We start from the raw sequence: 27,502 nt of genomic DNA on the forward strand, positions 1-27,502 counted from the left end.
ATGATAGCCTTTATTTGACAATCTTGACTTCAAGTGATACTTTGGGGAGGCTCAGTCTAGGAACTGTTTATGATTTTTGCAGTCCATGTGTAATAGTTGTCTCCAGTATGCACTTATTTTGCTAGTCAAAATAGGCATGAACTCTTAACTTTTAGAGAAAAAATGAAAAAGAAGTTATTGAACATAAAAATGTACAAGAAGATAATACCTACGTAACATTTAATGTTTATGTGGAAATAGTATTAGAAATTTTGAACACTAAACTTTTATATTGCAGTAATAGCCCCATGCAGACTTACCTTAGTTGGGTTAAACATGTACATTTATGCTTTGCTGAACTTACTGAGACCAGCTGTTTATATGGAAGCATTTCATAATTTCTTGAAACAATATCACACTTTATTGGATTCATATTCTCTAGAATAAGTATCATACTGTAGGATTATTTTCTTTGTCTTTGAACTAAAATATAATTCTTCTCAAAACAGTTTCCTGTATTGAGTAGTGACCTTCAGAAAATAAGCTACAATCAAGCAAAACAGTGCTGGTGGGAGAAAGCTCTTTATACTCCACTCTTTCCTACATCACAGTATGAAGGTAGCAGTATCTTTGACCTCTTTGTAATTGACTGAAACTTTACAGCTGAGTTAGATAAAAGATGAATGCAAGATGATCAAGTTTCAAATGGAAGCCTCTTAATAATCTGAAAAATTTGTCCCGTTCATGTGCTTCCATTGTTTTCTCATTAGTGGCCATCGTTTCTCCATATAGCAGGATGGTGCTAATTAATTTATCAAAGTGGGTGCACTTTGATAAACTAGTTCTTAACTATTATCAAGTAAGTAGTCATTGTTTTCCCTGTTATCAGACTGGAGTGCAAAGGAATAAAACTATTGAGAAACAAGAGTGGCAATGTCACTGTGTGGGGGATTCTGAGCTTTGTAGGAAGGGAATGAGCTGTAATTAACTGCATTAGTTTCTGCTAGCCAGCTGTGAAGTCTAGTCCTGCTTGGGTACTCCAATATTACATCCATATGTCAGTAAAAATATTGTTCAGTGAACTCTTGGTTCTAATAGGTTTAAACATTTAACAGGTGATTCATTCTACATATTTAAACAGCCATCTTCTTTTTCAACTGTTGAAGGCTGCATTTCCTTTCCCATCTCTCCTTTTCCAGCTCAAATGTTAAAAGCATTTAAGCTGTTTTGCATAAGGTCAAACCAGGAGGTCCCTGCATTCATTAAGATATCATTGTTCATGGTCTTTTAGTAACTTGAAAATGTTTTTGGGATTACTTTCACAGGTTGCCAAAAGTCTCTGAAGAATGAAGCTCCTTTTTCAAAATGCACTGCACTAACATGAGCCCCACTGCTAAAAAATATCCTTCTAGGCAGGCATATGGAGTAATATCTCTGATATATTCAAGTTGTACAGCTTTTAAGATTAAATTATTCTGAATGAGGAATTGAATCTGGCTGTTCCCAGTGCAGCTGATGAAGCATAGGCGCAATCTGATCAAACAGTAAATCCATGTTAATGGTTGTGTAGTCTTATTTTGGGTTAAATATACTTTCTGTATTATATCTACCATAATATACTGCAGTATTTACATTTTTCTGTCATATTAAACATTGCAACTTAGCAACAGGTTTTGGAGAGGCTGTAAGAACCATCTCCAAACCTTGGGGATTACATAGGATCATGGGAGCTATGAGGAAGTGATCTAAAAACTATAGTATTTCTGTCTTACATGAATTAGTCCTGCTTGATTTCATCTATTTCAGAAAGTGAAAAGAGGAGAGGAGTAAGAAATATGAAGCCAATTTAAAGGCAAGAGAAGAGAAAAGGAAATATAGCTACAGCAACTTTATACCAACACCATTCATTATAATTTCATATTTTGTCCTTGCAAACTATCCTTTTTATCACATCTGTACGGAGCTTTGTATATTACCTTTTCTTTTTAAAAATTGCCATCTTTCTCTTTTTCAGTGTCTCAACTCTATCTATTCATGATTTTCTTGATCTTTTCCTTCTTTTTGCCCATTCATTCTTCCTTGATATTTATTTCACAACTTAGTCCTTTTTCATCCAACCTTATGACCACATAAATTTGATATACTTCTTTGTTGTTGATTATTCACTTTTGTAATTAATTTGTTATCCATCACTGTTTATTCTGGACTCAAGCTCCCCTTGTTTCAACATTGCTTAGATCAGTGATAGCGAACCTTTTTTGGCTCGCGTGCCACAAGTGGGGGGAGCGCAGGGGGGTCATGTACGGGCGTGCTGCACCCATAATGCAATGTGCGACCCCCCAGTGCGCATGTGCATACAACAGGCGCGACCCGCCCCCATTTTTACATGCTTTTTTTGCCCTCCCCAGGCTCCAGAGGCTTTATAGGAACCTGGGGAGGGAGAAAAGAGCCTCCCCCCCCCCGGAGGCCCTCCGGAGGCTTCAGGGACCGTCCGGAGGCTTCCCTAAAGCCTTCGGAGCACTTAAAACGACCCTCCGAGCAAACCGGAAGTCACTTCCGGATTGCTCAGAAGGTCGTTTTAAGCGTTCCGAAGGCTTCAGGGACCGTCCAGAGGCTTCCCTGACGCATTCGGAGCGCTCAAAACGACCCTCCAAGCAAACCGGAAGTCACCTCGCGTGCCCTGACAAATGCCTTGCGTGCCCTGACAAATGGCTCCGCGTGCCACCTGGCTTAGATACTTAAATGCTCATTTCCCATATTTTACTTCATGTTTCTCCTGCCATTCTCAACTCTCATTTCCATATAATAGGGGCAGAAACACGGCCCCTTTTCATTCTTTCATTCCTTATCTTTGACCAGGTAATACTTGCTATCTGTCTGCACACATTTTTTCCATTTCCCATTTTAAGTAAATATGTTATTTTAAGTAAGCTTTACAGTTCTCTCATCAGAAACATTCCATTTTATCTAAAAAAATAGCTTCATTCTCTTATGTCACAATCAATAACCACTCTGAACTCTGTGTTTATCTAAAGATTCCATTAGTAAGTTGATTTGCTTATGTGCTTTCTGTAAATCAGAAGACATCTAGTAATTTTTCTTCTCACATATATATTTAAATAATTCATACATTTCCCAATCACTTGCTGAATTGTACATTTTTTTTGCTCGTTGGCATTCCTTTTCACCACAATTCTGCTAAATACCTTTTAGACATGCCTAACTAATCTTCTTATGAATTTGCATTCATGTTGTTTCTCATTCCAAAGGGAAGCAATAACAGTATCTTCTGTTCTTTGAGCACAGGTGCTGTTTTTTACAGATGTGTTAAACAAATCACACAGCTAAAGAAAACGTCTATAAACTTAATATTACTCCATTTATACGATCCACAGCCTTAATATTTTTGTTTTAATGATGAAAATAATACAAACTATACTTATAGAAAGAAAAGAGAATGGAGGGAAAAGTGAACTTTTAAAAAGGTTAAGAGTTTAAAGAGCATTTAAAAGGCTCCACCAAGGTTGCAAGGAAGATGGCTTATCTCATTGTCTTCTGGTACTCAAACCTGTGGGGAAAAAGTGTCCTGTGGTCTTCTCACAAGATGCAGCTGCCCAGAGCACATCTGGGTGATCTTCTGTCCTCTTCTTGTCTGGAAAGACTTCAAAGAACTGGTCTACTCACTGGTTCCTTGGTGTTTGCCATTGTTGGTTCCACTTTTGCAGAGCCATCTTAAGTTCATCATACCTTCCCCAGTAGTTCACCTTAATATTTTTCAACATTCTAACATAATTTAGTATTATTTTTCTTCAGTTGCTTCTTGTACATTAACTAGGATGACAGCCAATTAAAATGAAACTATAGTCAGCTTTACTTAGGAGTATATAGAACTCATTAGTTGCCACTCTCTTAATCCCTTTTGCCACACTAGCAGAACATGTATATTCACTTCTTTGTTCACTTTTAAAAAGTCATTCTGAAGTGATAGTAAACGAATTGCATCCAAGTGTTAGTATTATCCTGATGTCTCTTTAATTTCTTAGTACCCATCATACTTTTCCCATTCACCATTGCGATTAACTCCATATATGTAAGATTAAAAAAGATATCTATTTTCCGGAGCGAGGGACAGGAGGCTCCAGTGAATGGTATGGACACGCCCATTTGGCCACGAGACTGGGATGAAGCTGAAGACATGCCTCTGTGCTCCACCCTTTCTTCTCTAGTTCATCTCAGTCCGGCCAAATAACGAGACCTATTTTAAACTTCTCCTGCGATTCTATCTCTACTGGAACCTCTGCAGCCTCTGTGAATAGCTCTCTGCTCTAGCCTGTAAGTAGCTCTAGGTGGTTTCCTTCCTAGCCACCAGGGAGTATTACTTTGTATCCCTGGGATTGGAGAGACCGCTAGAGGTTGTGGCCATTTCCGGCACCACCAAACACGTGGCGCCGATTCCCAGAACTTTTAGTGATCGGGAGGCTTGAGGCTCAGGATTTCCAGCCCCACGTCCTCCCATCACTCCAATTCAACGGAGGATGATTTCGCGGCTGGGATTCGAGCCGCGGCAAGTGCGGAGCGCGAAGAGCGCGAAAAAGATTTTTGAATTGCGGGTGCGGAGAGCACGCGGAGCTACATCAAGCCGAGGCAAGCCTTGGCGGCAGCCCCCAAACACACCACTCTCAGTGTTGAGGCAGGGGCTGCCCAGAAGGGGAGGAAGCATCATCTGAGCCTGCATTGATTTCTCCTTTAACTGTTGCAGCTGAAGAGAGAGAGCCGGGAGGCTGCGCAAAGAGGGTGAGTAATAGTTCCATATTTCCTTATTTCCCACGTGGCCAAGATGGAGGAGGAGGCGGGGAGGTCCCATCAACCAGGCAGCGACCCACTGCTGCCAGGGCCCAAAAGGCTACCATCCCCAGCCCCTCTCGTGAGACCCAGAGGGATGAACTGAGGAGGCACAAGGCCCTTTCGAAGACCTTCTCCAGGGCTGAGAAACTGAGGGCCTTACAGGGTGGGCACAGTGCTTCCCCCCTCACTCCAGATCCCCCTTGGGGGGTGAGGCCCAGCCTGGGCACCCCCTAGGTTACCCTGATTCCCTAGGGAGATTTTTTGGGGGAAAATCCCCCTCTCCTCCCCTCTCCCTGGAAGATCAGGACATGGACTTGGAGGATCCCTGTGCCCACGTGGATCCTTTAGAGGATCAGGCCTTACCCAGGCCTCCACTAGCTCCCCAAGCTGGGGTGGCTCAAAATCCAGAGAATTCCAGCTGGGATTCTCTGGATGTGGACAATCTTCCAAGGGGGTTACAGAATCTCATTGAAAGAGCAATTTCCTCCAGAATTACACATGGATTGCAGCAGCAGGTTGTTCGGTCCCTAGCACCAGATCAAGGTGGGAATCCTAGAGCCAGTTCATCCCAGGCTTGCCGTCCACCCGATCCAGTGAGCCACCCTGCCTCTCCTTCCCTGATAAGTGAAGGCTCAGTACCTGGGGACAGACCCCAGAGAGATCCTGACCTATCTGAGGATGAGGAGGATGACAATACGGAGCCTCCGGCATTTACTGGACTATTTCCCCCTAATATTTTCCAATCCCTTCTACTCAAAGTGCGTGCCACTGCTCAGGTAGAAGAGGGGGGGGGGCAGAGGGAGCAAAGGAGGGGGCTAAGGAGGGTGCCTCAGAGAGGACTGCAGTGAAAATCCTCGGGGCCCAGTCTTCTCTGAGCCCAAGGTGGTGAAGGAGGAGATCCCTGCTCCTCACCTCTACCTGGAGGTGGTGACAAAAGAATGGGAGAAGCCCACTGCCTTCTCAAAACCTGGCAGCAATGACAGACACTTCTATAATATTGAGCCAGATTTCTCCCAAGCATTACAGCTACCCACCGTGGACCCACTTGTGGTGGCCCTGGCGTCTCCTGAAATCTGGTGGCCAAGGACGTGGCAGACAACCTTAAGGCAGATGACAGGAAGACGGAGGTGACCCTGAGGAAGACATTCCAGTCTGCGGCCTGGGCCATCAAGGCAGCAGCAGCAGCTTCCTTCTTCAATCGCACAGCTATCCTGTGGATGGAGAAGATCCAGGAATGCATTCCCCCAGAAGATGTGCGGCTACATCAGGATTTAAGCAAGTTAGTGGCAGTGGCACAGTTCTTGGCTGGTGCCACACTAAATGCAATGAAGTTTGCTTCCAGGGCTATGGCATCGTCCATTACCTCCTGTCGCCTCCTTTGGCTCCGGAGGTGGCAGGAGGACAGTAAGTCAAAGTGGCAGCTGGCGTCAGCCGACTCCACAGGGGGCTCCCTCTTTGGGGCTGCCCTGGAACCGCTCCTCGTGGAGGACAAAAATAAGAAAAAAGTTCTACCCACCTCGACGAAGAAGGCAGAGCAAAGGTCTACCCCGTTCTACCGCAAGCCCTAGTATCGACCCCTGGAACAGGAAGCTCAACAGAGCAAGTACTCTTTGACTAGAATTCACCTCCGTTCCCCCAAACTACTTCCGCACGTTCCCCCCATCTCAAAATATAGACAAGCGCAGGCGGATGCGTCAGGCTATTAAACATCTGCTTGACATTGCCGCAATAGAGCCGGTCCCCTCGGACCAGGTGGGTGGGGGGGTTCTACTCAAACTTGTTCCTAATACCAAAGGCTTCAGGGGGCTGGAGGGCTATTCTTGACTTGAAGCTCTTCAACCAATATCTAGTTTACCGCAAGTTCAAGATGGCATCCCTTAAGTCCATCCTGGCGGGCATATGGGCAGAGAAAAAAAGTCAGCCATTTTGGACACTTTAAAAAAGGCGCAAACTCTACAGCAGCCGTTTGGAGTGCTCAGTGTCCCAGGATCATTCCAGGTGGACCGGATCAGGAGCACCTGGCCAGCAAACGGGTGAGACCATTGCCTATCTTTATTGGGGCGTTGATTTATGTTTGGGGAGATGGCTGATCCAGCTGTGACTACAGATGCAGGATTAGAGGTGGCAGGGCCTTCAGGGGCAAAGAGCAGCAGGAAGAGGCAAGCCAAAGAGGCCCCTTCCTCAGGGATAAGCCCCAAGGTCTCTAAAGCGACTACCACAACAGAAGAGCGCAGGCAGAAGGCCCTTGAGAAAGAATTTCAGAGGGCCCAAAAACAACAACAAACTCTAACTGCCCAGCTCTCCCTCCCTCCTCCCGAGGATCTCCAAGTTGCCTCCCCAGCTCCACCTGTCTTGCCTCTCATGGGGCCTTGCCCTTCCCTGGCTGATTCAGATGGGGAATTGTCTTCTTCAGAGTCCTCCTCTTCTATGGAACCTGACAACAGAGGCACTTTCTTTAATGTCTCTCTCAATAGGGAACGTACCTTTGAACAGGCTTCCCTCCCTGTTGCGCATGGTTCTGGGATTCCCCAAGCGATGTACACCTCTTCTGCAGATATGACAACCATCATTACTGAAACCATTAAACATGTCCTAGCTGCTGGCCTACAACAGCACCCCCAACCAGCTCTATTGCATGGCCATAATCATAAACCTGCTGCTCAACAACCTGATCCCTCTACCTCTACTTCTCAGGCCTCAATTGGCTGGGAGCAAGATGCCCTGCGGGATTCAGACCTGTCTGACGACGAAGTGATCACCCCAGATGTCCCGGCTTTTGCTGGATTATTCAAAACTGATCGATTTAAGTCCCTTCTATTTAAGGCCATTAAAGCTGCTAACTTACCATCTTCTGCTTCAGCTTCTACTTCACAGGAAAAACCGACAGAACCGGCTTCAACTGAGGGTCCCAGTACCCCATTCACCAAACCTACTGTGGAAAAGGAGGTGATCACTGTTCCCAAGATCTTAGTGAACGTCATCCAGAAGCAGTGGGAGTCTCCAGGCACGGGCCCACAGCCGACCAACTTCGACAAACGTCTCTACAACATTGCTCCGGAACTCACCAAGTTCTTCGAGACTCCTCCAGTGGATGCACTGGTTGCAGCCCTGTCTTCCCCTACTGTGGTCTCTGGAGTCCCTGAGAAGGTCCTCAAGCCTGAGGAGAAAAGGTCAGATCAAACAGTCAAAAACTATCAAGCTGGGGCCTGGGCTGTTAGGGCCTCTACGGCCACTTCCTTTTTCTCCAGTGTGGCCCTGGTTTGGATTGAACAACTTCAGGAGCGCATCGCTCCTACTGACACTAGATCACATAGGGACCTCAACAAGATTAGGACAGCCGTTGAATTTGAGGCTGATTCTTCCCTCAATGCTGCCAGGTTCGCTTCTAAAGCCATGGCCTCTTCGATCACGGCCAGGCATCTGCTTTGGCTCAAGCCATGGCAGGCAGATGTCCATACCAAGTGGCACCTGGCAGCCTCTCCCTTCAGGGGCACCCAATTATTTGGTAACCCCTTGAATCTGTACCTCACAGAATCTAAAGACAAGCGCAAGGTCCTTTCATCCAGTCGGCCCGCTCCTTACTATAGGACAGCGATGGCGAACCTTTTTTGGCTCACGTCCCACAAGTGGGGGGAGCGCAGGGGGGTCGTGTGCGGGTGTGCCGCATCCATAATGCAATGCGCGCACAACAGGCGCGACCCCCCCCATTTTTACATGCTTTTTTCACCCTCCCCAGGCTCCAGAGGCTTTATAGGAGCCTGGGGAGGGTGAAAAGAGCCTCCCCCACCCCCCTGGAGGCCCTCCGGAGGCTTCAGGGACCGTCCGGAGGCTTCCCTGACGCCTTCGGAGCGCTCAAAACGACCCTCCGAGGTTTGCTCGGAGGGTCATTTTAAGCGTTCCGAAGGCTTCAGGAAAGCCTCTGGACGGTCCCTGAAGCCTCCGGAGGGCCTCCGGGGAGGTGGGGAAGGCTCTTTTCACCCTCCCCAGGCTCCTATAAAGCCTCTGGAGCCTGGGGAGGGCGAAAAAATGGCTTTTAAAAACGGTGAACTCAGATGGCCAGCGCGCGCATGCACGCTGGCCACCTGACAGGGCAGCGCCTCGCGTGCCCTGACAAATGGCTCTGCGTGCCACAGGTTCACCATCACTGCTATAGGAGGTCACCCTTTCGGCCGGCGAACAGGGGAACTTCCTTCTCCCGTCCACAACGCCAATCCTACACTCCCAGGCAGGGATCTCACCAGGACAGATCCAATAGAAACACACAGCGTTTCCCCCTCAAGAAGTCTTACCGTGGAGGAGGCAACCGCCAATTTTTATGTAGAAAATGACTGGACTCTCTTCTGATCGGAGGATGCCTGGCGTTCTTTGCCCACCGCTGAGAAGAGACTACAACAGACAATTGGGTACTCAAAACTGTCAAATTTGGCCTCATTCTCGAGTTCCTCTCCATCCCCCAGGAGCACTTCATGCCATGCCCGGCCTTTCTGTGTCCTCGCAAGAGGGCACTGATGGAACAGGCCATTCAGCACCTGTTGGAGATCTGGGCCATCCAACTGGTTCCTCCCCATCAGGAAGGGCAGGGTTTTTATTCCCGCCTGTTTGTGGTACTGAAGAATTCCGGGGGATGGAGAGCAATTTTGGATCTAAAAACACTGAACCGCCACATTGTCTACTGGCGGTTCAAAATGCATTCTCTGCACATCATCCTATAGCGGGTCAGGAAAGGTGACTTCCTCACGTCGGTGGACTTGACTGAAGCTTATCTTCATATCCCCATCTTCATAGACCACAAACATATATCTCCGTTTCTCTTATGGGGGAAGGCACTTCCAGTACCGAGCTCTTCCGTTAGGTCTATCCTCGGCCCCCAGGGTTTTCACAAAGGTACTGGCAGTCCTAGCCGCCCACATCAGGTCATCCCCAGTTTGGATTCTCTGTTACCTGGACGGCATCCTCTTGTGGTCAAGGTCTCCGGTTCAAACGAAGAGATCTCGCCCTCACCATTCCCACCTTGCAGAATCACGGGTTCTGGGTGAATCTCAGAAAGAGTCACCTCGTTCCCAGCACTCGCATTCTGCACCTTGGGGTCTTGATAGACACCATGGCGGAGAGGATGTTCCTATCCAATGACTGCATACTCAGTCTGAGGGAGCTTGTCAGGAAGGTGCTATGCCTAAGCAAGGCATCCCTTCTTCTTCTCTCCCAAGTCTTAGGCAAGATGGTGTCTTGCTTCGGGGTTGTCCCATGGGCCAGGTTTCACAGCAGGACCCTTCAATGGTTCATGCTTCCACATCAAAAGGCCGACAGGAGCTGCTCTCCCCTCCGGATTCCCCTTTCCAGACAGATCTTACACTCCCTCAAATGGTGGCAGTCCCCGGTGATTTTGCAAGGGACCTTGTTCAGAGATCTGTGCTGTCTCACACTTATGACGCACGCAAGTCTGACAGGATGGGGGGCACATATGCAGGAACTAGTGGCTCAGGGTCAGTGGTCCCTCAAAGAGAGCCAAAACAGCATAAATTGGTTAGAATTGCAGGCGATTTGCCTCGCCCTCAAACACTTCCACCACAGAGTTCAGGACAGTCACATATTAGTCCTCACAGACAATACCACGACCAAGGCACACATAAACAGACGGGGGGGACATGTTCCTGGCCCCTGATGCAGGAGTCCAACCTGTTGTGCCGGTGGGCGGAATCTCACCTGTCATCTCTCAGGGCAGAGCACATCTCAGGGGCCTCCAACGTCCAGGCAGACTAGCTGAGCCGGACAATGATAGATCAGGCGGAGTATAGCATTTATCCGAACCTCTTCCATTGACTGACACTGCGATTTGACCTCCCAGTCCTAGACCTGTTCGCGACGGCAGACAACAACCAGGTACCCAGGTATTACTCGCGATTTATGGATCCCATGGCAGAAGGAGTAGACGCCCTCAGGTGCCAGTGGCCCAAAGGTCTCCTGTACGCATTTCCTCCCCTTCCCCTCATTCAGAGAGTAATTCGAAAAATGTTGGAACAGGAGGCGGAACTATTGCTATTAGCGCCGAATTGGCCACGCCGGCCTTGGTATGCCGACCTAGTGACTCTGTCAATCTCCGCTCCATGGCACATTCCACCGTCCCTTCTGTGTCTCCATCAGGGGTCTGTTTGTCACCTCGACACCCAGTGGCTGCAATTAACCGCTTGGCGATTGAGCGGCAAGCCTTAACAGCTGATAACATCTCCCTCAATGTCATTGTTACTATTCAGGCATCATGCAGAAGCTCTACTAACCGTATTTATGATGCCACTTGGCAGACCTTTGCACTGTGGTGTTTCAACCAGGCTGTTGACCCACTTAAGGCATCCATTCCACAGATATTGGATTTCTTGCAGAGGGGGCTTGATCAGGGGCTTACCCCTAATATGCTACGCAGACAGATGGTCGCTTTGGCTTCTGTCCTAGACGGTCTGGCATCCAAACATCTACCGTCTCATCCTTCGATCCAGAGATTTCTCCGTGGAGCATCCAAACTGCATCCCCCTGCCATCCATAGATATCTGACTTAGGACTTACCTCGTGTCCTAGAGGCTTTGACTTCCTCGCCCTTTGAACCTATGAGATCCACTTCTTTGAAACTGTTGTCCTTTAAAACGTCGTTTTTGGTGACTATAACTTCAGCCAGACGTATTTCTGATTTGGCTGCCCTTTCAGTCAGACATGACTTGTACGTGTTCCATCCAGACCGAGTCGTCTTAAGACTGGACCCGACATTCATATCGAAGGTGAATAGCTGCTTCCACAGAGGTCAGGAGTTAACCTTACCTGATTTCTGTCCGTCTCCCCGTCATGAGAGGGAACGTAAGTGGCACATTCTTGACATACGTCAGGCCCTCAAGATCTACATCAACCGCACTGCTTGGTTCTGCCACTCGGAAGCTCTCTTCATCTCCTTTTGCCAGGCCTCCTTGGGTGCCAAAGTTTGATCGTCTAGTCTGGGGCACTGGATCAGGGCCTGTATTAAACTGTCTTATGAACTTCAAACCTTGCAGGTTCCTCCAAACATTACAGCTCATTCTACACGCAGTGCTGCGACATCTGTGGCTTGGTCCACGCAAGCCACGTTGGAAGAAGTCTGCTGGGCAGCCATCTGGGCGTCTCCCACGGTCTTCATACGTCATTACAAGTTGGACAAGTATGCGTCGGCTGACATGGCCTTTGGGGGCAGGGTGCTGCAACAAGTGCTTGTGTCCTAACAGACCTTCTTTTGTATTCCCACCCTAGTGGACAGCCCAGTCTTTGGTACATCCCAATCTGGCTGCTGTCTCCACGATCACAGGAAAATGGGCGTTGGCCTTATCTGATATGCTCATTTTCTGTTGAAGTGGAGACAGCAGCCAGCCCCACCCTGGGGCAAGTCACACATTATCATCTTTTTGTGCGGAGGAGAGAGGAACAGAGACTATGGACTTTTCTCACAATTCTCACTTGAGTCTACAGTTTCCTTCGTCTGAACCTGGGGGGGAGCCACAAGGGCCTGCTGACATCATAAGTGAACTCAGTCCAATTGGTTACTGGACGGAGCATACCCCAGTCTGGCTGCTGTCTCCACTTCAACAGAAAATGAGTGTATCAGGTAAGAACCAACGCCCATCATCTGCATATCTGAGGTTGTTGATATTTCTTACGACAATCTTAATTCCAACTTTTGATTCATCTAGCTCCACCTTTCATGATGTGCTCTGCATATAAGTTAAATAGACAGGGTGACAGTATACAGCCTTGCCAGACTCCTTTCCCAATTTTGAACCAATTTGTTGGCACAATTTGTTTTAATCCACACAATCAAAGGCTTTAGCATAGTCAATGAAACAGAAGTAGATCTTTTTCTGGAACTCCCTAGCTTTCTCCATGATCTAGCACATATTGGCAATTTGATCTCTAGTTCTTCTGCCTCTTCGAAATCCTGCCTGTACTTCTGGTAGTTCCACATACTACTGGAGCCTAGCTGTAGGATTTTGAGCATAACTCTACTAGCATGAGAAATGAGTGCAATGGTGCGGCAGTTTGAACATTCTTTGGCATTGCAGCTGAGTAAAGACCCTATAAAACTCATTCATAAGCTGGGCCACTTTGAAGTGGAAGTTACTATGTTCCAATTGTTCTTTGGTACTTTGAACAGTTTACTGTTCCTATAAAGTGTATAAAGGTAATCCTTGACTTACAACGGTTCATTTAGTGACCATTCAACATTATGATGGCATTGAAAAAAGTGGCTTATGCCTGTTTTTCACACTTACGAGATTCCCCATGGTCACACGATCAAAATTTGGATACTTGGCAACAGGTTTATATTTAAGATGGCTGCAGTGTCCCATGGTCAGCTTTTGTGATCTGAGAAATGAAGTCAGTGGGGAAGCCATATTACTGACTTAATAACTGCAAAGATTCATTTAACAACTATGGTAAGAAAGGTGTAAACTATGGTGTAAACTATGGTGTAAAATAGGACAAAACTCACTTAACAAATGTTTCACTTAACAACAATTTTTTGGGCTCAATTTTAATAGGTTACCATACCATAGCAGAGTTGAGTACCTGTAGAAGATAATGATGAGTTGTCTATCTATTATGGAGGATTTAAGTTTGTTTCAAAGATTTTCCTGGAGTTGAATCTATAAATTACTACTATATTTGGGAGAGTATTCCATTTAAATAAGAACATATTGTATATTCATAAACCTTAAGTGTTATTTCATGAGTGAGTATGTTTGTATGTGTGAGATAATCTCCATTTCAACCTGTTCTTAGTTGGGGATAATTAAAAGAGTTTGCTGACCAACCTACCATAGCAAAGATCTACATCTACTAGGGTTAAACAGAGGATTTCTGTTTGTAGCTTGGATTTTTCACTTAAGTTGAAGTTATAGAGTCAAAAATAGATAAGCACAATTTGGGAAAGTAATAATTGTAAATTTTTTCAGATGCTTTAGGAAACTTCATAAAAAGGCTATGCAGTTATTTGTATTAACTTTGGAATCTGCCTAGAAAGTAAATTTTCTTGATCTGTTTCCCTGGGGTGCTCCATTTAAAATGTGATATTTTATTATATTTTGTCTGTTTTAGCAATACATTATGCAAGGCAAAGTTCAGCATAATTGCATTTTCCATCCCAAAGTTGAGGCAACTCTAAGGTAGAAACAAATTAACCCTAACACCTCCCCCCCCCCCCCAGTTTTCCACAAGCACTGGGGCTGTGGAGACTCACTTACCTTACAAGGATCTAGCGAGCCTTTGGTTTCTTTGCCTGCATTATTGCCTTCACTGCATTTGTAGAGAACAGAGGCCTAAAGTACCACAAGATCAGTAGCACGAGATCTTGCGCTGCTGGTCTTGTGTGATCTCACACTACTTCAGGCCTTTATTCTCTACGAATTGAGGCCTGGATAAGATCTGCGGCAAAAGGCTTTGCAAATAGAGCAAAGGCTTTGGTTCTTCGGGCCTTCCCTCTGTTTGCTATTTCCTTGCTGAAGCCTGCAGGGGCAAGATATTGCCTCTCTATAGGCTCTGGTCCTCTTTGCAAAGAGCCTTTGTTGGCAAGAATGGAGCCAGGAGGGGCCAACACATCCCTCCCAAATTCCATTCTTGCCAGCAAAGGCTTTTTGTAAGGCTTGCCAAAGCCTATGGAAAATTGTGTCCCTGTAGGCTCCGCTGCCGAAAACAGCAGTGCCGAAAACAGAGCCTGGGAAGGACATGGCAGCGACTCTGTTTTTGGCGGCAAGGGCTTTTTGCAAAGACAATTGGAGTCTGTACAGAGGCAAACTCCTTCTAGGCTTCGTCAAGCCTTTGTTCAAGGCGAAACTGGCAGAGAGGCTGGAGAGAAGAAAGCTCATTAGATCTTCAAAAGGTAAGTGGACCCAGTCAGGCAGGATTGGGGTGGGGGGGGGGATATGAGATATCTCAGTGGATTGGGGGAGGCCTTGGGTGGTTGGAAGCACTAGGCCCCCCATCCTCTTCCCCACCCTGAGCAAATGGGTGAAGGCAGGAAATTTTCACATTCATTTAGCGTGATTCACTCCAATCTTTGAGTTACGAATGTAATTGGCAGGCTCCATTACATTCGTAACTTGAGGCTTATCTGTACTTTCTTTAGTTGGGGGTGGTACAAAAGGCCAGATCACTTGACCCTAATCTTGCATTTAAAATCATTACCTAGCATAGCTTGAATTTAAGGTTGATTAGCTGTCATCTTGGAAGCATAATTTTCTAGGCTGTGCCATATGTTTTGTTGTTAATCTGGGGTTTTACACTTAGTGGAATAATTAAACATCATCTGAAGAGAATGCAATTTGAAATTAACTCACTGCCATTGCCTTGAATGACACTACTAGAATATAGTTTGTTTTAACTTTGGGTGAAATTAGTATAGTCAACCTCTTATTTGGCTGATTTCCCAGTAGAGGCTCTACCACAGTCAGGGAACTTATGTAGGTGTTTTTTCATCCATTTTTCTGGTAAAAAGATAAAATCTCTTTAGCTATGGCGCTTTTAATTAAGAAAGGACGTAGCAAACTGTTAGTGTTCAATGTTTATCTTCCCCCGGCGAGGAAGCAAGCCGATGTCAAGGCTCAATGGGGCACGCTGGAGAACTATATTACCTGTATGGAAACTAAATTCCCAGCAATGTACATCCTAATAGGGGGTGACTTTAACGCCCGTCTGGGAGCTCAAGTCCCTCCAGCGATAGAGGCACTCTACCCCCAAGAAACCCTCCAGGCCATAGGCCATCTGACTTCAGCCAGACATTCTAAGGATGAATTAACAAATTTTGCTGGCATCCAGTTAGCCCTTCTAGCAGCCCAACACAACAAGATAATTCTTAATGGGAGTACCCTAGGTGATCTGGCTGGCGAATTTACTTTTAGTTCCTTACGTGGGAGTAGTGTTATTGATTTTGTACTGGTATCTCGACCCTTAAGAGAGGCAGACCATGCTTTTTATGTGGATTGCCTTACGCAGAGTGACCACTACCCCCTGGTTACAATCATTGAGCTTTTTTCAAATATACATCTCCCTAGGGGCCCTCAGATATTACACCCCTATGTGGCCTCATACACAAGGAGGATCAAATGGTCTCCCAATATTGAAAAAAAGTTTCACTCCTTTTTATCATCTCCGGAGTGTCTCAACCTGTACAATCAGGTACTAGCAAGCAGTGGCTCGGAGATAGTCTTGGCCTTTGAATCACTAATTAACAGTGGCCAAAGGGAGCTTGGAGCCGTCTGTGGGCCGAGTGGTCTATATCAATCACGAAGTAATACTTGGTTTGACAAAGACTGCTTGATGCTTAGGAACCAGATTAAACGGGTTTACCTGCTCTACCGCAACCAAGGGGACCAACGCCTGCCAGAGGACTACTACCGCCTGAAGCGGGAGTACAAAGGATTAATTCCTAAGAAAAAGAAAACTAAAGAGAGAGAGAAGTGGGATTTACTTCTCTCTATCCAGCAGAAGGACACCCAATTATTTTGGCAAATTGCTGCCAGTTCTTTGCCGGGCCATTGGGAACTCCCTCTATGCTGCATCTCTAACAGAGACTGGGAAAACCATTTCTTGGCAATTTACCAGGCGTCAGCAAGTTCAACCGTGCCTGACCCACAGCTATCTCCTGTAGCCCCTGACTGGCAACCTGTGACCCATGCTGAGATCACCGAGTTTATCTCCGAACTTAAGTCAGGCAAAGCTCCTGGCCCTGATGCTATTCCCCCTGATCTGCTAAAATCCAACCCTGAATGGTGGATTCCTCTTTTGGCAAGACTCTTTACGTATATTAATTCCTCTGGCAGAGTACCTTCCTCCTGGAGCTTAGCAATTATTGTGCCAGTTTTTAAACGAGGAAATAGAAACAACCCAGCTGACTATCTCCCCATAAGCCTGCTCTCCATTATTGGAAAACTGTATGCCAAATACCTCCATCGCAGACTCCTCACTTGGGTTGAGGAATCCAATATCATTGGCGCTGAACAAATTGGGTTTAAAGCGGGCTGTGCCACACTAGATCACTGCTTTGCCCTAGCGCACCTGGTTGACAAATATACCACTATACCAAGTGGCAAACTCTTCACTGCTTTCATCGACCTAAAGTCAGCATTTGACTCAGTCCCTAGGGGTTTGTTGTGGTCAAAACTACTCAAAAGTTCTATTGACAGACGTTTGCTGTTCTTAATTAGGTCCTTGTACAATCAGACCTCCAGCCAGGTCAGGTGTGGTCTGCAGGGGGAACTTTCTAATCCTATCCCGATTAAGAATGGAGTAAGGCAGGGATGTGTTCTGGCTCCTCTTCTATTTAATATCTTTTTATCTGACCTGGCTGGTTACATCAGACATATTGAGTGCCATGCCCCGAAGCTGACAACTACAAAGATCCCGCTTCTTCTTTACGCTGACGATGCGGTTCTCCTTTCATTGTCAAGGCCAGGACTGAAAAGATTACTTCTGCATTTGGGTCCTACTGTGCTGAAAACCATTTGGCTATTAACTATGATAAATCAAAAGTACTAGTGTTTACTAGAGCCCGGAAATTGTATAACTGGGATATCAGTGACAATGCTGTTAAGCAGGTTTTCCATTTTAAGTATCTAGGTATCCAATTTCAGAACACTGGTGCTTGGACTAGACATCGAACCCAGGTGCTGAACTCGGCCTCCTGTAGTCACCAGCAGATTTTAAGATTCTTTTATACCCAGAGTGGCCAGTTCATTCCCTCCGCCCTACGTATTTACAAAGCCAAAATGCTGGCCCAAACTCTTTATGGCATTCCCATATGGATACGGGGCTTCAAGGACTGCATTGAAAGAACCCAGGCTGCTTTCCTTAGAAAACTTCTGGGTCTTCCCCCTTGTGTTGGTTTTGTCTCGATATACCTGGAACTAGGCATTCGATCGGTGGAATGTATGGCCTGGATAAACACCTTTAAATGGTGGTTTTGGGTGCTCTTTCTGGCAGTTCCTGGCAGCTACCTCTCCCTGGTGTTCACGGACTCCCATATTTCTCGCTGGGAGAAAGAGCTGCTGAAGAAACTTCATCTGCTAGGTTTCACGGAGGATGCCTTGGGAAACTACGACCTCAAGGATGCCCAATTTAGGATAGTCCAACGGCTCGTGGACATTGATTTACAATATCTACGAGCCAGAGCCAATAAAACTTGCTCCCCCCTGACTCTCAACTAAGTTAACAACTATGGATTGAGGATGGCTTCCTATTTTTATACCCTAACCATTCCCAAGTATAGAAGAGCTTTTTCCCTAGCTCGCTTCAATTTATTTATTTATTTATTTATTATTTATTTATTTATTTATTTATTTATTTATTTATTTATTTATTTTACCGTGCTTCTAGACCGCCCCCTCTCCCGAAAGGGACTCGGGGCGGTGTACAGTCCATATAAAGAATATATCAAAATACAATCAATAAAAGAATTAAGTATGTACAGTTAAATATGGAGGAGGTTAAAATCGAATTAAAAAGAACTGTACAGAGCAAGTATATATAAATATAATATTAAAACCCCTAGGACACACACAAATTAAATTAAAAACAATACCCCTAAAATAACCAGTTAATAGTACGTTTACCAGGAGGAACAGTTGTAATTAAGCCAGACCTGCTAGTCGGAACAGGTGAGTCTTCAATTTTTGCCGGAAGGAGCGGAGGTCAGTGGTGGTTCTGATGTCTGGGGGGAGGTCATTCCAGAGGGTTGGGCCCATCACAGAGAAGGCCCTACTCCTTGGTGTCGCCCGTTGACATTGCCTAGTGGACGGCACCAGGAGAAGCCCCTCCCTGTGTGAGCGAATTGGCCGCAGGGAAGTATGTGGGAGGATGCGATCCCGCAAGTAACTAGGTCTTGCCCTCAGCACTTCTGGATGGTCGTTACAAGAGGCTCCCGATTAATAAGTGGCTGTGCCCTTGTGACAGAGCCGAGGTTGAGACAGCGGAGCATGTCCTTCTATTTTGCCCTATGTATAGTGTGGACAGATCTAGGTTAATGTCTCTTCCTGAAATCGTCCCTCCTGGTCCTGATGGCTGTGATTTGTATGTGCATTGCCTTGGGGATGTCTCCTCGTACATCATCTCTGAGGTTTCTAGGTTTTTCTTGAGAGCTGTGACCATTAGAGGAGAGAGCTGTAACCTCCCTTAGTTGGGCTTTTGGTGACTGGCTGCTGTGTCTCTTTTGTACTGTTCATGTTTGGCCTGTGACTGTAAATAAAGTATTAAAATTAAAATTAGTTATAAAACTGATACAATCTGGTTCTCTTAACATAGCTCTCGATCCTGCAGTATTCCAGAACAATGAGGAAGGATAGTGAGATGAAAGCAATTATCAGCTTCCTATAATCAGAGGATCAGCTATCTCTTTTTGGGATAATGATTTCTCTGTCTTGGGATCAGCTAGCCTTTCTTCAATTCTTGAAGAATAGCTTCTGTGGAATAGCTCTCGTTGTGTAGTAGCTTCTATTATTTCATATGGTTTGGTAGTGGCTATATCCAGTGAATTGTCTGCAAGGGAATGACTTTCTAATTGCATTTCAAAATGACATGCTTTATTTATTTATTAAATTTTGCCAGTCGAAGCAGCTTTGAAAGGCTTAAAGTATAATAAAAGATGCAGATATAAAAACAATTATAAATATAAAAAGAGATAAAAATTACAACAGATTAAAACAAACTAAAAACCCCACAAATTTGGAATGGAGCAGTAGTGGTACATTCTCTGTTTCTGCACCTACCACCTCCAGTCAACTGGCATAGCAAAGTTTTAAGGCTTTTCCTGAAGGACAAAGAAAGGTGCAGATCTCACCTCTGGTGGGCAAGATGTTCCAAAGTTTGGGTCCCATGGCAGAAAAGGCTCTTCTGCTGGACCCCATCAGCTGAAACTGCTAAGGTCCAAGATAGGTCCCTTCTGCAGAATGAGCGGGGTGGACTGATCTCATTGGGAAAAGACAGTTACTCAGATATCTTGGACTCATGCCACAGAGGGCTTTAAAGGTAATAGCCTACACCTTGGATTAGACCTGGAAGCAGATGAGCAGCCAGCACAGCTCATGTAAAGTTGTTCCCTTCTTGGTCCTTCCCCCCCCTCCCCCCCTCTTCTTCCCTCTCCTCCTGCCTTATTTCTTAAATAGTATGGAAGGAAAGATAGCCTTCTTAAGTGCAATTATAATTCTGATACCATCATACGAAAATGATAACCATTCTCTATAAACCCCATATCAACAGGATAGATTTATGTTTTCATCAGCTGTCCCAATTTAGAATTGCTCTACCTGAGTTCCATTTCATTCTATTAATATTGAGCCTTCTCATATACAAGTGTGCTTGGTTATTGGAAAATTCATTTAATACCCGAATTGTTCTTCAGATTGTAGGAGAAGAACTTGTAACTCTATAGTAGCAAAAAAAAAAAAAAAAAAAGTCTGACAGTACCTTCTCTGACCAATAAATTTTATTAAAAGCACAATGGAAGCTGCAACTCACTTCATTACTAATTAAAAGGTGCTACCAAACTGGTTCTGAAATAAGCTTTATTAGGTCGATAAGGTTCTCTGAGACTTTGTTACCTCTTTGAGCTTGATACTGTTCTGCTCTTTTCTTCTGTTCTAGCTTTCCTCTTTTTTAATTAATTTTTTGTTCTGGCTTTCCTCTTTAACGTCACTCAGGATTTTACTTTTTGTATTAGCAGTCATTCCAATTCTGACTTTTTAGGTAATTTCTGATATATATATACGAAATCTACGAATATTTATGCAGGTCTTGGCATATTTGGGTCTTTTCCCGTGTAAGATTGAGAGTATCTTGGTGACATTTCGACAAAGTCCCACTCACCATCTTCAGGCTGGTGCCTTCGGCTTCGTGCTTGTGTGAGCAAAGCGTGATGTAACAACACAGCCAACCAACCTGCTTACAGCAACAAAGCCAGCACTCCACACACACACACCAATATTTATAGAAAGATGGCAGCTCCGATCACACTTTGCTCACACAAGCACGAAGCCGAAGGCACCAGCCCGAAGATGGCGAGTGGGACCTTGTTAAAACATCACCAAGATGTTCTCAATCTTACACGGGAAAAAACCTGAATACGTCAAGACCTGTATACCTGTACCCGTGAAAATCTACGAAAACATTATATATATATATATATATATATATATGTATGTATGTATGTATGTATGTATGTATGATGTATGTATGTACGTACGTACGTACGTACGTACGTGTGTGTGTGTGTGTTGCATTTGTGCTGATAAAGGCAACATTAACAAATGGCTTTCTGCCTGGATGGCTCCTAGGGTGAGCCAAAATACGGAAAAGGGAAGCAGTATGGCCTGGGCGGTGGGTGGGGCTCGTTTGTTGATTAGGGCTGGTTATATATATGTATATGTATATGTATGTATAAACAAATCAAAAAGTTTATTTAGTTCTGTTTGTTGTAGATCTTACCTGTGTGTTCAAAAATAGAAAGCTCAGTTTTCATAAGTAAAAGGCACTGTTTAGACATGAATAATCACTCATAGTTTCTCTGGGTTATAACAAAGACAAATTTATTTATAATTGCTCTAGCTGTATCTGTTCAGCTTGCTTTTTTAATAAAGCTAATACCTCACATTAATTGTCCATTTGTCCTAAATTTAAATTATTCCAGATATTTATGAATGCTTTAAATGACAGCAAAGGTTAATTTTCACATTTTTTTTACATTTTGTTCACTAGTTAGTCAGAAGTTATCCTTTCTTGTTTTTTAAATTTATTTTTATTTCCTATCTTTGTAGTGCCTCCTGTTAGTCCAGTGATAGCACATGTTGTAAATATTCAAATAGTGAGGTGTTATTCATAAAATACATTCCTAATAAAGATAGTGAGTTAAAAGAGAGCTCAGTCTCTATCTTGCTAGTCAATTCCTTTCTGTATGACTAAAAAGTACATATTCTATGTAATATACCGTATTTTGTGGAGTATAAGACGCACCTTTTTTCCTCAAAAAAGAGGCTGAAAGTCTGGGTGCGTCTTATACACCGAATATGGCATTTTTTGCCTCCCAAAGCCCCGTCCCTTCACCAAAATGGCTGTACATACCCTTATGGAGGCTTTCAGAGAGCTCCTGGGGGCTGGGGAGGGCAGAAATGAGCAAAAAAAAGGGCGTTTTTGCCCCCCCCTGCCCCCAGCAACACTCTATAAGCCTCCATAAGGTTATGCATGCAATTCATTTGACAAAAACGGGCCCATTTTCATAAAAAATGGGCTGTTTTTTGCTTGTTTTTGCCGCCCCCCAGGAGCACTCTGCAAGCCCCCCCCAAGGCTATTCATGCCTTTTTGGGGGGGGGGAAACTGTCCCATTTTTGTGAAAAACGGGCCATTTTTGGGAGGTTTACAGAGTGCAAAAAAACTTTTTTTTTCCTTTTGGAAAGTTCTTTAACTGATTGATGAGAATTACATTGATCAACTGCTGTGCCGGCAGAAACACCTACCTATCTACTGTATTTCTATCTCTATTTCTCTCTATCCCTTTATCTACCTACCTACCTAACTACTCTCCCTCCTTATCTATTGTATTTATTTATTTCTCTCTCTCTCTCTATCCACCTACCTACCTACCTACACACACACTCTCTCCCTACCTATCTACTGTATATATATATATATCTCTTTCTTTCCCTCTCTCTATCCCTTTACCTACCTACCTACCTACCTACTCTCTCTCTCTCCCTACCTACCTACTGTATTTCTATCTATTTCTCTCTCTATCCCTCTACCTACCTACCTACTCACTCTCTCTCTCTTTCTCTATTCCTTTTATCTACCTACCTACCTATTCTCTCTCTTCCTACCTACCTATCTACTGTATTTCTTTCTCTTTCTCTCCCTATCTATCCCTCTATCTCCCTACCTACTTTTTTAAAAAAATTGCCTCTTCAAAACCTTGGTGCGTCTTATACTCCAGTGCATCTTATACTCCAAAAATACGGTAATATGATGGGATTGTGCAAAGCAAAATTAAAAAGGACACAGCAAAATAAAAAATTATAAGTAGTCTCACTCCCCCCCCCCCCCAATATTTTTGATGAGCAACTCACTCACAAGTAACACGAGGAATTAAATGCATTGAGTGTTTGGGGTCATAAAATGTCCCTTTCCTGTATTGAAGGGTCAGGTTTCTTAGCAGAGTCACCATTGTCCAACCATCATTGTCATGGATGTCAGAAAATATTAAACTTTATCTGAATGTCAAATTAATATATGTAATTACTTCTTTCTAAAATTTAACATTAGATGATCACAGAGACATTTTGTATCAAAGCATTTCCAATAGCATAGGGATTTATTCATATATTAATCTTTTCTATGCAAATGAAGTTGGATCTCTTAATTCCAAAACATCATTTTCCGTTGCATAGGATGTCCAATATAAAATCTATTAAAATGTTTGATATTGAGGTTAAAACAACTTCTCTTTGTTCAGATAAAATGAGTACCCATTCCATCTTTAAAATTTGTATATCTTACTGATTTATCAATCCCAGGATTGTAGGATCACTTTTAACAATTTAAATAAACTAAGGCTGAAAATGTCTCTAGTCTATTGAGATGTCATTAAATGTTATAAATACTGCCAGTGGATGATGATGGGAAAATGATATTTTTCTTTTAACAAAAAAATGATAAAAAACATAATCAAATAACAAATATAAAGTAAAAATGTTAGGATCCATCTAGATTTTCCTTACAACATCTCTCAAATTTAAATCTGAATTATACATAACATCAATTTGTATGAGAAAAAAAGATAAAAGTATGATTTTTTTTTAAAAAAAGGATATCTCAATTTTCAGTTTGATACAATAATGACAGGAGATATATATATCTGATATTTTGGAGTCAAAATAGTAAAAATAATGAAAAGTTTCAGATTTGAATATCCCAAAGAAATAGAAAATAACATTTATGCTAAAGTGAACATATCCAAATTTTGGTATTAGTGTAAGTCAAGATTCAAAACTAGAAATGCAAATATCAAATAACTTAGAATTACATTCATGCTGAGATTCTGTATCCCAGGAGTAGGTCTTAAAAACTTCCACAGACAAGAAAACCTCTATATATTTTATTCATCATCTTCCACGTTCTATAGGTACAATTTGTGCATTATAGGAATTTGAGCAAATCTACCCTCAAATCTCTTATATAGATAAGAGATGTTGGTGCACATCCTCGTTAAAGAAAAATTATAATTAGGTCGGATTATATATAAAGACTATTATTCTTGAAAAAAAATTAGGAAAGTGACAAAAAACTGATAAGTGGATAAAAACTATACTGTGTCTAGAATTGTATCAATTCTTAGCCTGGTTCCAATATAAAATATATAACTTAATAGATACAACATTTTTTAAATTAGGGCTTTCTTCCAAGTGGATTGAAATGTATAATCAGTCTACCAAGATGGATTATACTGTGTTTCCCCCAAAATAAGACAGGGATTTATTTTCTTTTGACCCCCCCCCCAAAAAAAATAAGCGCTTGGGCTTATTTTCGGGGAGGTCTTATTATTTTTGAGGTGCAGGAGGTGGCAAGTGTGGTCACCTCATGGCTGCTGCTGTGTTGCAATATTTCCAGGTAGGGCTTATTTGGGGGGGGGGGTATTTTAGCGCAGGCACTCAAAAGTCCAGTTGGGCTTATTATCTGGGGAGGTCTTATTTTGGAGGAAACAGGGTAGTTAAATTTGTGCCAATAATTAACAACTATAATCGAGGCTTTGGCAGGTACTGAAGATAGTATTGGGAACATGCTTAGGGGTGATTTCTGTACTTGTATTTGTAATGCTTTTGAACACAATTAGTGGCATTGCAATATGACTCAGTTATTATTTTTAAATACAGTGCCAAGTTATATAATTTTTTATTCAAATAGTGCTTTTTAATAGCCTATAAATGGACTTTGGATCTATCGGCAACCACAACTTTTGGTTTTTGATAGTTAATCACCAAGTGTTGTTCAACACAATATTGGAAAGTGTATTTAAAAAGATCATCACTTTAAATTTGGGGGATGCATAGGGTATTTGCCTATTTTAGAAATTCTTTTGAGAAATCCACTTTTGGCTAAAGTAACGTACATATGTTTTACACATTTTATCAAAAGCTTCTTTCCCTAATATGACGGAATTGCAGCTTTGTCTTTTTTGTTCTTGTTCAAAATCAATCAAATCTACCATTCACCAAATATTATGTGACCCATCTATAGTTAATAAAGCCCATTTCATTCTATTTAATAACTGAAAAAATACTTGTTGAAGTGTATTAGCCAAAACAAAATATCTAATTAAGCATGAAGTAGGATTGTAGTTAACATAATGTATGATCTTTTCCAGGTTTTGATATAATTGTAATATATGCTTCACTAACTGACGATAAAACACCATTTTTGTATGGTTTATAGAATTTAGGAGCAAGTATATCAATAAATGTTTTATGCCATTCCACAGGAAATCCATCCAGACCTGGTAGGATCTTGGCAAACCGCTTGAAGTGAAAATAAAAAAGAGATGGAAAAGATGGGGATGATAAGATATATAGTTCTCCTGAAGATATACATTTTCCATTTTTAAAATATTACTTGGACTTATATAGTAAATTGAAAACTTATCTGATGAAGATACAAAGGTTTTTTTAGCTAAACGACTGTCTGCAATTAGAATTTGAAAGCATGTATAGACCCTGGGACCACCAGTGGCGTGTGGTGGCTCTGCATGCACACAGATGAGGAGACAGCCTTCCAAGCAGTTGAGCAAGCCTTGCCTGGAAGAGGTGCTTTCTGCTAACGCACCTTCCGAACCACCTATTTAAAATGCTTTGCACAGCCCAAATATGTTATTTCTTTTCAAACAGGTATACCAACAAAACTACTACTCTATACTTAATTGTGAAATGATGGTCTAGCGTGTCATAAGGAGTTACTAGATACCCTTTGTTTGTACTATGATCTTTATTGCTTTTCTTTTTCCCATCATCTGATGGCTGCCTTCCTCTTCTCATAGCCTGTTGCTCCAGGTTTTCTGCTTTGCACCTGCTTTCATTGTAAGAACAAGAGTTTTTTAACCTTTATATGCATTCTAACATAACACAAATTATTCTAATTACACCTTTTTCAGTTTTGTTTTGATCTTAAGGTTTTATTAATATAAAATTATAAACTTTCTGTCTTGTGTGTTGTAAACTTTTAACCTGATGGAGAATATGGCTGTAGGAACAAAGAAAAATGCAACTTCAAAAGGTGCTTGAAAAGACTTTTACACTGTAGTATGTTTCAGTTCAAACAAGTCACCCTTCTCACCTTTGATTTACTTATTAAGAGAATCTGAGATACACCTCAAAGATATGGTTGTGCTGATGTCTTCTTTGTGAGTTATAATGAAGAAAAGTCTCACTACAGTAGGAAAAGGATAACAGTGAGCATGGGGCAGAATGTTTGGAAGGAATGTGAGAAAGTAGGTAGGTTCCAGTAACCCATGAATGCTTATTGCAGTTATTCTCTGACATCCACTCAGAATAATCAGAATTTTGCGGAACAGTTAATGTTTGAAACTAAGACATGTGTTGAAACTATGTTATATCATGGTAAGACAGTAAGCATTTTCTGCTTACTGTAGAATAAATTACTGTAAATAATAAAGTATAAAATAATATAATAATTACTGTAATATATCTCAGTGCTAGTAGAAATAAGGTTAGCTATATGGATTAAATGCTTGCATTCCTTTTTTTAATGAAAGATTACTAGTGATAGAGAAACCTATCACAATTTTATTCATTCACATTTTTTCAGTTGTTTACATTTTTGTATCAGTTTTGAATTTGAAAAATAAAGTTGATCTAGAATTTCATAGATATTTTATGCCGTTTTTTGAGATACAAAGATTACATTGCACAATTCTAAAAAGCACTGGACTTGAAAAAATTTTTTGTTCAGGATAGATTTGAAAGTTCAGTTTCTATAAATATTTGGGACTGAATTTGTCATTCTAACCATTAGAAAAGGATGACAGAATAATTTCATCTGCATCACAGTACCACCATCTAGAATTGAAATGGTAGAGGGAGAGGAGAGAAATAGGACTTGATTAGATTTTTCTCTGTCAACATTGCTCCTTCTCCTTATGCTAATGTAGTATTACACCTATGAAAAATTAGCTTAAAATATAGCATAAATGTATGGTTACATTTTCTGTTTGGAGACAGTGGTGCTCTATAAAACTATGTTGTTTGTTCATTAAGCTAAGGAGCATTTGGCAAATTTTAACAGAGGAAGACTTTGTGTAAATCACAAATAACCAAAGCTAACAGTAAATACAAGAATAGCAGATGAATAATTTTTGTATTCTTAGACCCCTTACAGGTACTCTGCTTCTGGACTCCAGGCATGCATGTGCACCAGGAACCCCATTGCTGTAACTGGGGATTAAAAGACAAGGCACCTCATATAGGTAATCAAATGGGAAGCTATTCACTATGGAAGAGTATGCCTGATACTCCTGGACATTTCTATCCTTTCTAAGCACTCTCAAAATGAGCAGTGTATTCCTGTTCATAGTTAGACTATTTTGCCCCATAACTTCTGAAAACTTCAGAAACTCTGTATTAAC

The 27,502-nt window shown here is 42.7% G+C and overlaps 1 protein-coding gene across 7 annotated transcripts in view; it reads left to right on the top strand.

Annotated features, from left to right (window-relative positions):
- Positions 1-27,502, top strand: part of KIAA0232 — a 94,467-nt gene that overhangs the window by 49,767 nt on the left and 17,198 nt on the right. For 6 of the 7 annotated variants that reach the window (XM_081950074.1, XM_081950071.1, XM_081950069.1 and 3 more), the window contains 2 exons: positions 489-597; positions 27,245-27,343. In XM_081950074.1, coding sequence (XP_081806200.1) covers positions 489-597; positions 27,245-27,343 — 208 coding nt within the window. Of the gene's footprint in view, positions 1-488; positions 598-25,345; positions 25,749-27,244; positions 27,344-27,502 lie in introns of those variants that run through there. The other variant, XM_081950075.1, reaches the window with a different exon arrangement.

This window comes from Natrix helvetica (genome assembly GCF_964273705.1).
Source record: "Natrix helvetica genome assembly, chromosome: 4".
NCBI lineage: Eukaryota > Metazoa > Chordata > Lepidosauria > Squamata > Natricidae > Natrix > Natrix helvetica.